At 66.8% G+C, this 16,302-nt stretch overlaps 1 protein-coding gene across 16 annotated transcripts in view; it reads left to right on the top strand.

The window, feature by feature from the left end:
• Nucleotides 1–16,302, top strand: part of TNNT3 (troponin T3, fast skeletal type) — a 23,014-nt gene extending 6,712 nt beyond the window's left edge. The window contains exons 1-18 of one of the 16 annotated variants that reach the window (XM_053658237.1): nucleotides 819–966; nucleotides 3,869–3,900; nucleotides 4,016–4,029; nucleotides 4,489–4,506; nucleotides 5,583–5,600; nucleotides 5,732–5,746; nucleotides 6,438–6,458; nucleotides 6,671–6,685; nucleotides 8,430–8,465; nucleotides 9,005–9,023; nucleotides 11,505–11,550; nucleotides 12,193–12,309; nucleotides 12,401–12,478; nucleotides 12,587–12,700; nucleotides 12,829–12,938; nucleotides 13,029–13,119; nucleotides 14,627–14,667; nucleotides 16,079–16,302. In XM_053658237.1, coding sequence (XP_053514212.1) covers nucleotides 3,884–3,900; nucleotides 4,016–4,029; nucleotides 4,489–4,506; nucleotides 5,583–5,600; nucleotides 5,732–5,746; nucleotides 6,438–6,458; nucleotides 6,671–6,685; nucleotides 8,430–8,465; nucleotides 9,005–9,023; nucleotides 11,505–11,550; nucleotides 12,193–12,309; nucleotides 12,401–12,478; nucleotides 12,587–12,700; nucleotides 12,829–12,938; nucleotides 13,029–13,119; nucleotides 14,627–14,667; nucleotides 16,079–16,133 — 825 coding nt within the window. In that variant the 5' untranslated portion in view covers nucleotides 819–966; nucleotides 3,869–3,883 and the 3' untranslated portion in view covers nucleotides 16,134–16,302. Of the gene's footprint in view, nucleotides 1–799; nucleotides 967–986; nucleotides 1,416–3,868; nucleotides 3,901–4,015; nucleotides 5,601–5,731; nucleotides 5,747–6,437; nucleotides 6,459–6,670; nucleotides 6,686–8,429; nucleotides 8,466–9,004; nucleotides 9,024–11,504; nucleotides 11,551–12,192; nucleotides 12,310–12,400; nucleotides 12,479–12,586; nucleotides 12,701–12,828; nucleotides 12,939–13,028; nucleotides 13,120–14,626; nucleotides 14,668–16,078 lie in introns of those variants that run through there. The other 15 variants (XM_053658227.1, XM_053658238.1, XM_053658228.1 and 12 more) reach the window with 15 other exon arrangements.

Genomic DNA, 16,302 nt, shown 5'->3' with positions numbered 1-16,302 from the left:
GGCCCAGGGCGTCTGGCAGGAGCGGCCCGGTCGTTTTCACCCCGCTCTGGGCCTCGGCTCCCCTGATCTGAGGAATAGGGCCATGCAGACAGCGTGGGGGCCACGAGAGGCCCAAGCAAGATGTCTGAAAGGAAAGGGGGTCCACGGGCATGTGGCCAAGCCCACTGAGTGGGGAGAGAGGCCTGCAGGGCTGGGGCCCCCAACTGGGAGCCCTGGGCTGACCGCAGCGGGGCGGCCCCTGGCTGCGCGAGGCACCGGCCGGGGGGCAGATGCCAGCCCGTAGCAGCTGGAATCTTTCTCTGGCCCCAGTAGCCTGCCTGCCCCAGTGTGTTTGCCTGAGGGACCAGGGCTGGCCTCGGTGTGGCTTCGCTGTGATAGGGTGTGGCCAAGAGTCTGGGGTCCCCCAGGCCACCGGACGCCCCAGGCCCTGGCCCTTCCTCGGATGGGTCAGGCAGGTGGACCAGGGGTAAAGCGTGACTCAACCTGGCCGTGCAGCCCCCTTCCCTGGGCAAAGCACCCCTACTCGTCCCTCAGACGGAGGGCCGGCTGGGCAGGGGGCCTGGGACCCTAGCTCTGGGGACCCCACAGCAGGCTGGCCCAAGGGGATCGTGTGTGGTGTCCCTGGGCCACCCAACACCTCCCTTCAACCTCCTCAGCCACCAAGAATGTGCCGCTGTTGGGGGGGGGGGCAGTAAAAATAGAAGCTGACACCACCCAGGGGGAGGGGGGATGCGGTCTCCTCTGCAGACGTGTCCCCCAGCCTCAGCTCCTTGGGCCTCCTCCTCGGGTATTCCTATACTTGGTAAGGGGCCCGCAAGGACACAGCCCGGCCAGCCCGCCCCTGGCCAGTGGGCTGCTGGGAGAGATCGTATGTCACTATAACACGAGGGCGTGTGCCCGAGGGGCAGTGCCTGAGACGGTCCTGTCCGCAGGGAGCTCCAGCCCTCTCTCCAGACTCGGCCGCAGGTGGGTATGGCCTCCAGCAACGGGCCTGGGGCTGCGTGGGGCCAGCCGGGCGCCGGCCGTGAAGGCCCCTTCGGGCCCCGGGATGCCACGGGTCCTGGGTGCCGTGCCCCAAGCGTCTCGGTTCTGAGCACGGCGGCTGGGAGAACCCAGGGGGCCTTCCCAGGGGCGGGGGCTGGCACTGCGGGCGGACGTTCTCTGGACATGCAAATGACTCGGGAGAGGCCGTCCCAAACCAGAGCACGGGGACAGCGGAGGCCCACGGAGGGAAGTGGGGCCTTCAGGAATGCTCAGGGGTGCGAGGGCTGCCTCAAGGCGGGAGCTGAGGGAGCCGGGCTCTGCTGCCCGGAGCACCCTGGACCTGAGGCCCCACGCTCAGACCCAGGCCCCTCCCCAGGGCGACCCAGTGGCTGTGGCCTCTCGTGCCGCCATTTGAACAGACGAAGACCAAGGTGGGGGTTCGTTCTATTCGCCCTGGGACAGTGCTGGGGCCAGGTGGGTAGGGCCCAGCGTCAAGGACAGGGGTGAACAGGGCCTGGGAAGCTGGGGTGGGGGACAGGGGCAGAGGAAAAAGGGCGCCAGGCCTCTGTCCCACTGCCCAGGACGAAGAGTCCCGCCCCTACGGAGCCTGGAGCAGCATCTCCACCCTGAGGGGCCCTGCTCACCCCTGGCCCTTCCCAGTGGCCCGTTGGGTCGGGGCCCAGCTGCCCACCTGACGTCGCCCAGACCCGGCGCCCTCTCTGCCCACTCCCTCTTGAGTGCCCTCAGCCGTCCTGGGAGGAGATGGGCAAGGAGCCCCCGCCAGATGGGGTGGCCGGAGGAGGGGACACGCTCCAGGGCCCACGGCCAGGGACGGGCAGGGCCTCCTGCCCCCCCCCCCACCCGTCCCCCGCTGCATCTCGTCACCTGGGAGGGAGGATGTGTGTCCCGAGGGAGGCGACCTCGCAGGCTATGCTCCCCCTGGTCCCCCCCAAGGGCAGGACACTGCGCGGACAGCTGGTTTCCCTCCTGGCTGTCACAGTGTCAGGCCCTACCCCTTCCCCACGGGCAGGAGGCCAGGGGCACAGAGCAGCCCGGCGGGGGGGTGGGGTGGGGGGTGGCGTGCACTGCACTTGGTGGAGGAGCAGGGCCTGGAGGGGCCTCAGTCTCCCCACTTGGAGAGTGAGTCTTTGCTGCCTCCGGTTGCAAGGGACCCTGAGGGGCACCCTGCCCGGGGTTTCGGGACCCCTCTCTGTGCCCCTCCGACGTCAGCCCAGAAGGATCAAGGAGCTCTGGCTGGCCCGGGAGACTGGGGGGTGGGGCAGGGAGGGGTGCTGGCCTGGCCAAGACCTGAGTGGGCAGCTGCCTGGCAGCCCCCCTCCCACCGTCTTGGGTTTCTGGACAGAGGAGTCTTGGCCGATCGGGGCACCTATTTCTGGACACCTCAGCTGCTGCTGGCTCCTTAAAAATAGCCCACCCTGGGCTCAGGCTGTGTCCGCCCCCTCTCAAGGAGGCCAACAGGTGTTGGGCACTGCCGGGGGAGCGGTGGGCACAGCGGGGGGGGGCAGACTCTCACCGGCCCTCCACAGAGGGGCCTCAAGGGTGGGGTGTACAGCCTGGGGCGGGGAGGCCAGGGGAGCCATGAGACTCCCCCCCCCCACTGTAGACAAGGCTGGGGGCTGTAACTTGGGGGTCGGCAGAGTCCAGGAGGAGACTCGGGGGCGGGGAGGGCTTGGCGCCTGGAGGGGCCCTCGGAGCCGCCCCGGTTAATGGTGCGTGGAGCCAGGCTGCTCTGGGAAAGTCCGCATTCCTGACCGAGGTTTGCAGGGCCGCTCCCAGCTCGGCAGTGCAACGCTGGCGCATTTTTCAGTGATGAACGCCTGTGTTTCTTGCTCGGCACTCCCTGGGTCTGGGGGGAGGTGTGCTGTAACTATTGTCTCCAACCGGGCTGTCACGAACCCAGTCGTTCGAGGCCCCCGGCCCCGTGATCCTGCAGCCACTCCGGGGGTTCCCAGGCCCTGCTGCCCCGGGTGTGTGCGGTGGCCAGCTCACCGGAAAACCGTCCTCCAGCACCCTGGCCCGATGCCGGCCGCACCTGGACACGTGCGGCCTAGGCACAGAGCTTCCCGGAGACGTTGACAAGTTCAAGAGCATGCACAGGGCCTGGGAAAGCGGGCGGGGGCGTCCCGCTCGGCTCTGCAGACCACATGTGTGGGGGACATGTAGGGAAGCAACCCCCCTCTGTTCCTGTGAGCTCCGAGCTCACGCTGCTGCCTGGTGGACTGAGGCACAGGCAGGGGGAACAGCTGGTGGGCTCCCGCGACTTGGGCAGAGGGGTCTGCAGAGGGCTGTGGGGACCCGCAGGGGACCCCAGGGCTCTTGAAAGAGAACGTGAATCTTTGCAGGAACATGTGGGTCAGAGGAGGGAGCTTGGCTCTCACAACGGGAACGTGGCCTCTCGTGGGGACGGGGGAGGCCAGGCAGCCCTCACCTCGGCCTCGGGGTGGAGACCACCAAGAGCAAATGGGAGCCGGCCAGAGCAGGCCTTGTACCACGTCCAGGGCAGCCTGGACGGCCTCCCTGGCCCGCACACCCTCCTCGGGGAGCACTTGGGAGAGCATGTCCGCCGAGGTGGGGGAGGGGGCGGCGCCGCAACCTCCCCACATCCTGTCCAGCTCTGGGATTCCAAACTCCGGGCTGGAGCCAGGGCAGGAAGGGGAGGGGGGCAGATCTGAGTCTGGGGCCTGGGAGGAAAGCAGGGGCCTCCGGGAGCGGCTCCGAGTGTGGGAACGAGCCCGCCCAAGGCCGGAGACACGGCCCCCCACCCCGCCTGCCGATGCCCCCTCACTCGCCCACCCCCTGCCCATCTGGACCCCCCTAGACTGAGCCACCCCTGACTCTGTTCTTGGTCTCCCCCTCCCTGCAGGGAAAGCCCACCACCATGTCAGACGAGGAAGTGTGAGTAGCCATCCGGGGGGCGCCCGCCTGGGACCTCCGGGCCTGGGCTGGGTGTATGAGAACGCCCTGGAGCTGAGTGAAGGCCCCTTCCCCTCCTCTCTCTCTCCCCCCACAGGGACCAGGCAGAGGGTAAGTGTCGAAGCTACTCCTTCTCTCCTCTCGGCCCCTCCGGGGGGCTCTCGTCCCACAGAGGACAGCGTGGCTCTCCTCGGGGAGCCCTGGCTGGAAGCCCCAGCTTTGCCCCGTTTGGTGGGTACCAGTGCAGCGCCCCCTCTGAAAACCGGCCGCCCTTGCCTGCTGCTGTGCCCAAGGCCTGCTCGTTCTCGAAGGTCACATCAGAACCCTGCCCTGCGAGTCTCCAGCCTGCACTGCGGGTCCGTGGGGGTGGCCTGGCCCCAGAGACCTCTGGGCACCCCGACCACTGTCTGGCACCCTCCCCCACAGGACAGGGGCTCCTGGGGTCTCAGACACCCCCAGAAAGCCAGTGTTGGGGCCCCTTCAGCGGCCTCCTCTGGGCCCGCTCCCTTGCAGGCCAGCCCAGGGGCGGCCGCACTAACACACTCCCACCCTCTCTTCTTTCCCAAGCAGAGCAGTACGAGGAGGAAGGTGAGTGTGCAGCCCCGGAGCCCCCCACCCAGCCTCCCCCTGAACTTGACCCTTCTTGCCCGGTTCCATCCTCCGGGCCTCAGGCCCCTTGGGGCCTCCCGGAGCTCGACAATTAACCGTCCACCTTCCTCACCATTAATTCCCATTGGCCGTCATGGCCAACTTCCCACCTCCTTCACCGATTCGCAGACAAACGCTCATTAATCATTCATTAATCCCTCACCCTCATCGAGGCCCTGCCATGTGCACTCAGCCCGGATCTGGTCATTAACACTTTCACCCTCATTAGCATGGGGGGCCTGGTGGGGCAGGCCCCGCCCGTCTCTCTGCGCCCCCTGCCCCCAGCCCTGTATCATCCCGGCCGGCTCCGCCCTCACACCCGCCGGCGTCCGTGGGAACCTCCTGGCCCTGCCCGGGCAGGCGCACCTGGGAACCGTGCCGAGAGGCGGTTCTCAGGCTTGGGCGGGGGGCCCTCCGGAACCCCCTTCACGCACCCTCACCCAGCAGGCTCGCTGTGAGGCCTTCTGGGTGCTGTGCTTTGAAAATATTTTGAAAACACTCGGCTCCCCTAACAACGTGAGCAAAACATTCCTTTTTCTGCTACAAAGGCGGGAAGACTTTGAGCGGGAACGTGGTCCTGGGCAGCCCCGCGTCTGCCCCGGGGAAGGCAGAGCGGCTCTGTGGCTGGCGGGCTGGGTCCCCGGCACTGGGTTCCTCCCAGACACTCACAGGACGTCCAGCACCTTCAGGCAGACCCGGACGCTGCCCGGCCCTTGCCCACTCTCTCCCGGGGCCCAGGTCCTCCCGCGGGGCGTGGATTGGCCCCCTGTGCCCACGTCTCACACCTGCAAAGTGGGGGTCAGCCAGCCCTCAGGGTCAGCGCCGGTGGCAGGCCCCAGGCAGGGCCCAGGGGAGGTGGCTCGGCAGAGGCAGGGTTGAGACCCCAGTCCCTGAGCCCCGGAGTCCAGCAGCCACACTCCTCGATCGTGCTGGCCTCCTTTCCCAGCTTCCCCTGCTCGCCCGCTAATGACCACCCTTGTTTCTCTCTCCCTCACGCCCCTGCCGCCCCGGCTCAGAGGAGGCCCAGGAGGAAGGTAAGTGAGCAGGCCCAGGGGCGCGGCCCCACCTGCCCCGCTGACGCCCCAAGGCTGTGCAGTGTGCTCCTAGCCTGACCCTGTCCTCTCTCCTCTTGCCCACCCCCGCACCCGGCGCCCCCTGCCTGCAGAAGTCCATGAGGAAGGTATGAGTACCCAGGACTTCTGGGCCCCATGTGGGGCCCGGGGCCTGGCTGGAGCCCACGTGGGGGTGGGGGTGGGGAACCGGACTCAGTGAGGCGCCAGCCAGCCAAGGGGCCCCCACATGTGGTTCCAACATAACCCACTAACCACGGCCAGTGCTTGACCAGACTGGGGGTACCCTGAGGGCTCTGGGTGGGTCCCTGAGGGGCTGCTGGGCCAGATGTGAGATAAGGCCTGGCTTCTGGATCCCTGAAAAGTCCTCTGCCCCAGGGGGGGCGGTCACTGAGAACACCCGTGACCTCTGACCCCTCGGCTAGGTCAGGGCCCCGGCCCAGAACTGGGCGACGGAGGCCTGGGGGGGGGGCGGTCCCAGTGCCGCCCGCAGCCGGGACCTGGCAAGGACGTCCTTCCGGAGCCGCAGGATAGGTGGGGACCTCGATGTCCCCATGCCCAGAGCCAGGGCCCCTCACTGAGCCTGCGGCCTCGGCTTCCCCGAGTGCGAGGCAGGGACGGCACCGGGGCGCAGCAGCCCCTGGGGCTGACGCTGACGGTGTCCCACTCACCTCCCGCACGCTGCCCTCCGCCTGGCCCCCGACCCTCCCTCGTGGTGACCGGCTGTGCCCATTAACCTCGGACCCTTCCTCCTTTGGCCTCTGACCCGCGCTCTTGCCTCACACTCCGTACCCTCCTTAGCCCACCAAGCTCATGAACCAGGTATGTGCCGTGACTTCTGTCCTGCGTGGTGCGTGTGCACTCACGACCGTGTGCGGGCGGAGCAGGAGCCCGGCCGGGAAGGAACCAGGGCGTGTGACCCACGCACGGTGCGGCGCCGCCCCCGCCTCTGCCCGGCACTGCCCGCAGCCCGTCCCTGCCCCCGCATCACAGCCCCTTCTCTCCCTCTCTCCCCACATGTGCTGCTGCTGCAGAGGAAGTCCAGGAAGGTACGTTGCCCGTCCCCAGGCTGGAGCCCCGCTCCCCCGGTGCTCGGCACCCCCACACCCCTGCCTGCCTGTGTGGCTCTGGCCCCGGTCCCCTGGGCTGGGACAGAGTGGGGACAGGTCGGACCTGGAGTGCTGGCCCCGGGCAGAACTGGCTGACAGGGCGAGAGCCCCCCTGGAAGGCAGTTGGGGTGGCCAAGCCCATAGGAAGGCCGGAGAGGGGTGCGGGCCTCGGGAGGCCGGTGCGGGGCCCACTTAGGGTGGAGTGGAGAGGGGCAGAGGGGAGGCCGCGCCGGGGGCCTGCGTCCCGCCCGGGAAAGCAGACCGGAGAGGGGAAGTGGGGGGGCGTGAGGCGAAGCATGAAGTTGGGCTGAGGCCCAAGGCGGGGAAGGGAGCACCAGACCAACCACGGGCCTTGCGTGCGAGGAAGCAGGAGGCCCACCCATTGCTGGGGTGGCAGCCAGACAGGCCGGGAGTGAGGGCCGTGCCCCCACTGTGGGGGGGGAGCCGCGGATCCCGGTCAGGGGCCCAGGCGCGCCTTGCTCTCAGTTCCCTGCGCACACGTGGCTTCTCGGCGGGGCCTGAGCCCCACACACGACCCCGAAACTGTCCTCCCTTCCCTGGGCTCAGAGAGGCCACTGGTTTAGAGACAAGGAGACATCAGTGGTGGCAGAGGCGTCCAGGGGACAGGCCTGTAGGAGCTGCCAGGTTGCCAGGCCACCCGACCAGCCCCGAGGCAGACAGACAGACAGAGCCAGGCCGCTGCCGCCCGCTGCCCGGGTGCTTTGCCGCATGGCTGCGCTCCCTCCAGCTGCCGGCTGCCCCGGTGCCCACCCGGGTCCCCGGGCCCTGCCAGGTGCCCTGCAGCCCATCACTGTCCATCACGAGCCCCCTGCCAGCCCCTTGACCAGCTCCCAGGCACCCACTGCACCCTGAGATCCCTGCTCTCAGCCCTGGCTCAGGGTGCTGACCGCAGGCGACGCCAGGGCCACCTGAGCAGGTGGTGGGCCAGGTTCCGAGCAACCCGAGTGGTCCCCGAGCTGGGTGCACACACAGGCCGGGGCAGTGGAGGCCGGTCAACCTTCTACCCCACCCCCAGGGGGCCTGCTGGCCATAGCCGAGGGCAGAGAAAGGAGCCAGGTGGTCAGAGAGGGTTTCTCAACTGGACACCTCTGCCCTGTCGGTGCCAGTGAAGGGCCCCCCCGCCAGGAGGGCCAGGCGCCAGGTGCCACAGCCCTGACTGGCAGGCAGCAGCGGGCCTAGGCCCACCGGCCCCTGGCCTGGGACTAATGACACTTCCACAGCCCCAGGCACTGACAGGCTTTCTTAACCTGGTTGCCTGAGACCCGCTGGGTTTCGAATCCAGAAACCCAGGAGTCAGGCCCCCAGGACTGTCTGCCTCCAGCACCAGGCCTGGCCACTGGGGAGGGAGTCAGCTTCCCAAGGTGGTCCCCACCGGCCCCCCAGGCCTCGGAGGGCCCTCCTCCCTCCGTGCCCCCCTCCCCAGACCCCCACCCCACGTGGCCACACCCGCCTCCTGCGCCCCTTCCCCAGACGCCACTCTGGCCCCCAGCTGAAGGCAAAGGTGAGGCCCAGGGCTACCTGCCCAGGGGGCAGAGGGTCCAGGCGCCTGTCCACCCGGGTCCCCCACCCCCACCCCCGCGCGTCCCGCCCGTGTTCCGCTCGCGCCAACGCTGCCCGCAGCCTGTCTGGCTGGCTTTTCTCTTGCTCATGTGCTCGTGCCCAGGAGACGCGGAGGAGGAGGAGAGAGAGGACCAGGAAGGTGAGGGCCGTGCGTCCTGCGCTGCCGCCCGCTCTCTGTCGCCCCACCCCTCCGCCCCCTCCAGACCAGGGACGGCCGGGACTGCTTGGCATGGCCATCCTCACAGGGTCCACTGTGGGGCTTCACAGGCGCTGTCCCCTCTGAGCTTCTGCAGACCTAGGGGCTGGTCGTGGGGACGGGCCGGCAGACCCGGAGCCCGGTCATCGGGTGCTCACCCCCCTCCCCGGTCCCTTCTCCCTCTTCCTCCTGCCCCGAATCAGTCTCATCTGCCCCTCCTTCCTCCTCCTGTCCTGCCCCCCACCCCAGCCCTGAGCTCTCCTCCTGGTTCCCCGCGGGCCCCGAGTGGGGACAGAACCCTCTTGCCCTGGCGGGTCAGTGGGCTGGGCGGTGGGCTCAGCTGCAGAGTAGGGGGCCCTGTAGGCCGGAGCCCAGTCAGCCTGCGAGCGGGGCGGACCCTGGGGGCCCGGGGGCAGGGTGGGCCCCGACTCACATGGCCTCTCTGTCCTCTCCCCCCTGCTGGCCGGCACTGTGGTGACCAGAGGAGAAGCCCCGACCCAAGTGAGTGGGGGCCTGGGTGTGGCTGGGCTCTGGGGTACCAGGGGCCCTGGTGTGGGTGGGGGCAATGCCGAGGGTGCCGCTGGGTGGGGACCAAGGCTACCGAGGAAACCCACACCCCAGAGGAGGACTGTGCCCTGGGGGAGGAGCTGGCACCCAGAGGCGGAGGGAAGGTGGCCACTGCTCTGCTCTTCGGTGTGGAGGTCACCATCCTGGATGTCTGCTGAAAGCACTTTCTGAGAACGGGGTCATTGGGGGCAGCCGCTGCCACCGGACACACTCTGGAGGTCCAGTTAGGTGTGGCTCGGCCTCAGGTCACCCAGTGTAGGCGAGGGGGACTTCCTGCAGGGGTAGGCTAGGGGCCGAAGCAGTAAGGGTGGCCTGGAGCTGGGGGCGAAGGGGCAGAGAGAAAGAGAGAGAGGCCCCACGGGTCCTCTCTGCAGCCCCTCGTGCCCACCCTGTGTTGTGGGGTCTCCCAGGGCCCAAGACAGGAAAGAACCCCAAAAGTGGGGTGGCTGGCAGGATGTTCTAGCCCCCGAATCCCACTCCAGAGCAACAGCTAGACCAGAACCGAGCCCTGGGGCCCCCGAGCCCCTCGGGTTGGAGCCGGCAGCCTGGGCGGGCGGGCGGGTCACAGCTGGGAGGTTTCAAGGGTGTTGTTTTGACCCAAGTGTCCGACTCCCCCAGAAGAGATAAGCTCAGAAGCCCCCAGCTCACAGTCGGCGCCTGGGCCCCGATGCCCCACACCCCTGAGCCTGCGTGTGCTCCCCCCACCCCCCCACCCCCGGCGGGCCTGGGGCTCCGGCGGGGGTGGGGGACCCCCCAGCACATTCCTGTCCCCAACACTTTATTTGTCAGCAATTTCAAGTAAAGCTGCCGGGCCACAAGGTATTTTCTCCTTTTGAAAAAAATGTTTGTGTTTTCATTATGAAAATAAAACACCTCATTAAAGAAAATTTGGAAAATACATAAAAGTCCCCTGAAGAAAAAAAAAATCATCTGTAACTCCCACCCAGCCCGCCAGACTGCGGGAAGGAGGGGAGAGAAATGAAAAGGCTTATTTCTTCCTCCCCGTCCCATGCATCAGGTTCGGAAAAAAAGATTTAAACCCGGGGCTGTTTTTCAAGCCCAGGACTGTCTATACAACCTTGAGTTCTGCTTTTTAAAAATGTAGCACCATTCATAAGTATTTTTCCATGTTTTTACATAGTCTTCTTAAATATTTTGAATGGCCACATAATATTCCATCAATTGGACAAACCATAATTTTCCTAACCGTCGCTCCGGCGGAGGACAACTGGCTTCCCCCAATATTTTACTATCATAAATAACGCCGGGTGGAAAGCATTTTCTGTCTTTCGGGTTATTTCCCTGGGCTGCAGTCCCAGAACTGGAATTAATGGGTCAAAGAGTATGAACGTTCTTAAGGCTTTGGAGGCTGCCAAATGGCTTTCTGCGCGAGGCTTGGCAGCACGGTCTCCTACGTGGTCGTGAGCGGGTCTGCGCCCCACACCGCTGCGCCCGGGGAGCCGCGCTGATGGATGGGAAGGGGCCTCTCGGGCTGTTTGCCTCACATTCCTGCCGTTGCTGCAAGCAGGCCTCCCCCCCTGGCTGGGGAACGGGCCCTCTTTCTTCTTTGAGAAGCGGTGGCTTATGGCCTCTGCCCATTTATCTAAGGCAGCCAGCTCTCTGTTTTCTTAATCATCCGTGTGCATAAGGATATAAGTCTTCTCTGTGTTTGCTGAAAATATTTTTCTAGCCCGGGTTGGGTTTCTCCCCCCCTTCTCCATCGCCGCCTCCTTCCTCGGACATACGTTTGTCATTTGCATACGCTCATCTGGACAGCACTCCCCCGGCGGGCCCTTCTGAGCTCAGAAAATCCTTTCCCCGGCCAGCAGTTTGATCGATATTCAGTTCCACTTTCTTCTGCGGCTTGTTTTAAAAAATCGCTGTTGTCGTTTTAGCTCTTTGCCCCATCTGGAATGCATTGGAGGGGGGGAGGGGCGCCGCGGGCCTCACAGCCGCCAGAGCAGAGGGTTCGTTTCTTCCTCCAGCAGACCGCCTGACGCCCAGCCCCCTCCCTCTGGGTCCCCAGAAGGGAAGATTGACACGGGGCCCCAGAAATGCCAAGGGTCAAGGGGGCCTCTCCTGGCCACGGAGGCCATGCCTCCTGTCTGAGGCCCGGGGTGTTTTGTTTATTTGTTTGAGAAAGACACTGAGGGTGCCCTTCCCGGACACCCAGGGGTGCCCTGGAGGTGTCCAGAGGTGGGCAAAACAGAGGGACACGAAGCGGTGGAACCTTCTCTAGGGGGTCAAGCCCCCCTGGGGACAGCGGGCTGTGTATCCGATTAGAATAGAGGTCAGGCAATGTGCCCTCAGCCAGGTGCCAGGGCTGGAGGCTGGGACGGCCAGCCTGGGGCCAGGACAGCTCTCCTGGAAGGGTCCCCACCTGCCTCCACTCATGAACCTCTCTCTGTCCTTCAGACTCACTGCTCCTAAGATCCCGGAAGGGGAAAAAGTAGACTTTGATGTAAGTTTATGGAACCCGGACCCACGTGTCTCCATTCCCGACCCCGGGTGCGGGGCCTGCGACGGTCATCTCTCAAGCGCCCAGAGCTGGGGCGCCCTGACCCCAGGCCATTGGGCTTCAATGCGGTCCTGGGCCAGAGGACCCTTCTCCCATCAGGCCACCTCTCTTCTCTGCTCCCCTCTCCACCCTTTAACCCGCCATCCCTTCATCCCCAAATCGCCAAGCCATGCACCCACCCAGCCACCCACCACCCATCATCCATGTATCCCTCCACCCACTCATGCACCCACCCACCTATCCACCCACCCACCCACTGCCCGCCATCCACCACCCCACCACCCGTGTGTCCCCTACACGTAGGTCTGCCCAACACATTCTCTTGCTCACTGGTTTCCTCTCTGCCTGGCTCATGCAGGACATCTCTGAGGACAATGACAGGACCTAGTCGGAGCCAGTCCATCTCAGGGTCCTGACGACCACCTGCGGGCGGGGGGCACTGCTCTGACCCTGTGGCTCAGGGGTCCCTGGTCGCTGTCCAGTCTCATGGTGGCCGGGGAGCCGGGGTTCCCATTGCTGGGGCCCAGGGGGACCCCGCAGGACGGAGGGGAGGAGGGCAGGGACCGACGGGCCTGTCGCCCACAGGACATCCAGAAGAAGCGCCAGAACAAGGACCTCATGGAGCTGCAGGCCCTCATCGACAGCCACTTCGAAGCGCGGAAGAAGGAGGAGGAGGAGCTGATCGCGCTGAAGGAGAGGATTGTGCGTGGGGCAGCTGGGGGGCGGGGGTGTCATTTTAGGAGGGGCCGGGGCTGGCCAGGCCGGACAGACTGACCGGCTCCCCCGGCCGCAGGAGAAGCGCCGCGCGGAGAGAGCGGAACAGCAGCGGATCCGCGCGGAGAAGGAGAGGGAGCGGCAGAACCGGCTGGCGGTGAGCGGGCTCCTCCGCGCCTGGGCCCCGGACCTGCCCGGGCCCTTCCTGCCCCCAGGGGACAGATGCTGACCAGGACCCACGGGGCGCGGGGTGGGGTCTCCACAGGAGGAGAAAGCCCGGAGGGAGGAGGAGGATGCCAAGAGGAGAGCGGAGGACGACCTCAAGAAGAAGAAGGCTCTGTCCTCCATGGGCGCCAACTACAGCAGCTACCTGGCCAAGGTGAGCGCGGGCGCTGGCTCGGAGCCCCGGACAGCCCAGCCTCCGCCTGCCTCCCCGGTCCCCCACCTTTGGGCTGGGCCACCAAGTGCCCCCCGCTGAGGCCAGGCCCCTGGACTGGGTCCCCCCAGGCCGATCAGAAGAGAGGCAAGAAGCAGACAGCCCGGGAGATGAAGAAGAAGATCTTGGCCGAGCGGCGCAAGCCCCTCAACATCGACCACCTCAGCGAGGACAAGCTGAGGTGAGGCAGGGTCTCTGGGAGGCCGCCAGAGGCCAGCGCTCGGGGTGGCCAGGGCTTCTCCAGCCAAGTCGGACCATTGCCACCTCCCAGGGAAAAGGCCAAGGAGCTTTGGGAAACCCTGTATCAACTGGAGACCGACAAGTATGAGTTTTCGGAGAAGCTGAAGCGCCAGAAATATGACGTGAGTACCAGCACCTCGGCTCGGGCCGGTCTCACCGGCCAGCCGCGTCCAGAGCCCGCACAGGCCTGGCCCCCTGCGCCGACCCCTACCCCTCCAGGCCGGCCTCGGGGGCGCTGAGCCAGCAGCCCCAGCTCGAGGGGAGTGGTGGGCAGAGGACTGGGGCCCAGTTTCTGAATCACCCAGGGCTTGTACAGAGTCCCGTGTCACCAGCCCACCCCAGGGTGGCACCAGGCTCCCCAGGCTCTGCGGTACTTACCCTCAAAGCCTCCTCTGCAAACCGGAGCCCTGGACACACTGACTCCCCGAGACATCCGCTTCCTCAGAGCCCCTGGGGCCGGGGCCGGAGCCCCTCCCCGGCCTGGAGCCAGCAGAGTGCTGTGCGCTCTACCCCGCCGCTGGGACTGGAAGCTGGGACGGCGCCCCTTTGGAGGGGGGCTGCCTGAGTCGCCTGAGGGGGGCTCACCAGCCAGAGCGGCAGCCCAGGGCCCCCAGCGGGGGCAGCCTGCACGGCCATCCCCACCACTGACAAGAGGGTGTTGGGGACCCGGGGACGACAGCCAGCGAACCCTGGCTTCTTCTCAGGAGCCACGCCCTGGGGCAAGTCACCTGTCCTCTGTGCCTCAGTTTCTCCCCTCTCACAGAAGAAAGGCCGTGAGAGCCCTCCCAGGCCGCCCTCCGCACCCACGCTTCCCCCCGGCCAGCAGGTCTGGGCACAGGGACAGTGTGGTCCGGGACTCGGCCGGCCTGTGGGAAGAGGCTTCACACTCTCGAAGCCAGAGCAGCCCTCTGCCTCCTGACGCACCCGGGCACGGCCCACGAGGGTCCTGGGCTGAAAGAGCCTCCGGGGTCCCGGCCAGGCAAGCCCAGGGCATGGCAGGGCCCAGGCCCCCGCCCTGAAACTGTCCCGGTCTTTCCAGATCATGACCGCCCGGGCCAGAGTGGAGATGCTGGCCAAGTTGTGAGTAGCCGGGTCCTCCCCGGACCGGGCTCGTGGTGTGTGGTGCACGGTGCGCCTCTCGCATGGCAAAGCCCTGAGTCGTAGCGGACGTGGCGGCAGCGAGCAGGGAGGTGACGGGCCTTGGCCCTCGCCTCCGGCCCCCTGCCTGCAGCCCGGAGGCTCCCGCCTGAGGCTCACCTGCCTTCCTTGTTGGCAGGGGGGGAAGGGCCTTGCCCTCCCCTGGACCCCTCCAGGCGGTAGGCAGGAGGGAGCAGCGGGGTCAGGGAGCAGCGGGGTGGCCCTGAGCCCCTGGAGTCAGAGGCTCCCTTTGCGAGCCCCCCTCTGCCCGCGCCCTCTGTCCGCATCCTTGGCTGGAAGGTAAGTGGCCAGCTCTGGAGCTGCTGTGGGCCACAGCCCAGGTCCCCGTGCCAGCGACAGTAAGTCAGAGGGGTGGCCTGAGAGCCAAGGGCCAGTGTCCTCCGGCCGGAGGAGTGAGGACGCGGTAAGGAAGTGCGTGGCCTGGCCCAGACGCGCCTCGGTAAGTCGCCCGGTCACCCGTGTCGCCCGCAGATCACCAACCTCAGGAGCCGCATCGACCAGGCCCAGAAGCAGTGAGTAGCCCGCCGGCCCCTCGCTCTCGGGCAGGCGGCCCCTGCCGCACCCGGGGCTCGGCCATTTCAGCCTGTCCCGGTGGCAGGCGGCCCCTGGCGGAGCAATAACAGGACTAACTGGCCGGCTGCTCGAGCCAGCACGTGGGGCCCGTGGCCCTGGACCTCCTGCCCCTCTTGGTGCCACCCCAGAGCCCGGAGGACGGCATGTGGGGGGCGGGCGGCAGGGGGCCTGGGAGCCAAGCAGTGCGTCGCCTCAGAGGTGACCTGGGACAGGGAAGGAGGGGCCTGGGCCTTGTCTGTCACCAGCCCCTCTATGAGCCTGATTTCTCAGGACGGTGAACTTCTGTCTGTAAGATCAGCTCCCAGGAAAGCCAGTGCCCACCCCGGGGACCCTGCCCCCTCTCCGGGGCTTTTCTCTAAGCCCGGTCCCTGTGTGGTCACACTCCAGGGCGTGCAGTGGCCCCATGGTGGCTTAGAGTTGCAGAGTTTAAGACTCTTCTATGCCTCCTTGCTGTTCCCTGGGCTGGGCCCTCCTCCGGGGCTCTGCTGTGTGGGGCAGGGGCAGGAGCTGGAGCGGCCATTCCGCAGGGTGTGAGAGTGCATGCAAGCATGTGCACGCATGTGTGCACGGGTGGACACGTGTGAGAGCCCCCGGGCCGGCCCCCACAGGACAGAGGACAGGGGAGCAGCCGGCAGACGGGCTGCTGAAGCCAGCCACGGGCCGTCCCCAGCCAGCTGTGCGGAAAGGCGGCCTCTGGGATCACGGGCCCTGGGCCTCACGCTCACCTCCCCAGTCCAGTGCCCGGACTGCTGGTGGGCCATGGGCCTCAGACAAAAGGGGCAGGTCCTTAGGACTGCCACCTCCGTGCTGGTGACCTCCTGACTTCAGGTCCAGCTCCAACCGGTGGCCAAGGGACCAAAACTCGAGAGAGAAACAGAGGCCTCCTGGGCCCTGAGTCCCAGGGACCAGGGCTGTTGACCAGAACGAAGGATTTGAAGGCCACTGGGCCAGGAGCCGGTGACCCAGGGGCGCATTTGTCCCAGGGCAAAGTCGCCGGGACCCAGGCAGGCTTGGGGTCGGCCCTAAGTGGGGCCACTCGGCAAGCAGAGAGGGGGGAAGTGTGTGCCCCGCGCGCTGTGCCAGCCCCTCTCCTAACCACACTAACTGCCTCAGCACACGGCCGCCCAGGCCCGGCCAGGCCGGTACAGGTGAGTCGCTGATGCTCATGGATCCAGGAGGGTGCGCTGGGGGCCTGGGGGCCCAGGCCGGCCCCTCGCCCTGAGAACAGCCTGGGCTGGCAGGGCCGTGAAGGCTGGGGGGTCTGCCGAGGGTCTGCCGGGGGCGTGGAGAGGGCTCCACCAGGGTCCGGGACACCCTGACGCTCAAGACCAACTTGCTTCCCATTTGCAGCAGCAAGAAGGCCGGGGCCACGGCCAAGGGCAAGGTCGGCGGGCGCTGGAAGTAGAGCAGCCAGTGGGGACCCCAAGGCAGAGACCAGCACTGGTGCCACCCCCATGCTGGCCCTCCGGCCCCCAGACCCGGGGGCGGAGGGCGCACCCCCGAGCACCCCACATGTCTCTGTCCTCACTGCCCCACCGCCGGGGTCTGTGAATAAAGCTGTCGGACCCCCTTCA

This window comes from Artibeus jamaicensis, unplaced genomic scaffold, assembly GCF_021234435.1.
Source record: "Artibeus jamaicensis isolate MK-2021 breed Jamaican fruit bat unplaced genomic scaffold, CSHL_Jam_final scaffold_537, whole genome shotgun sequence".
Lineage (NCBI taxonomy): Eukaryota > Metazoa > Chordata > Mammalia > Chiroptera > Phyllostomidae > Artibeus > Artibeus jamaicensis.
The sequence above is the reverse complement of the archived record's forward strand: the minus strand, read 5'-3'. Positions and strand labels throughout refer to the sequence as shown.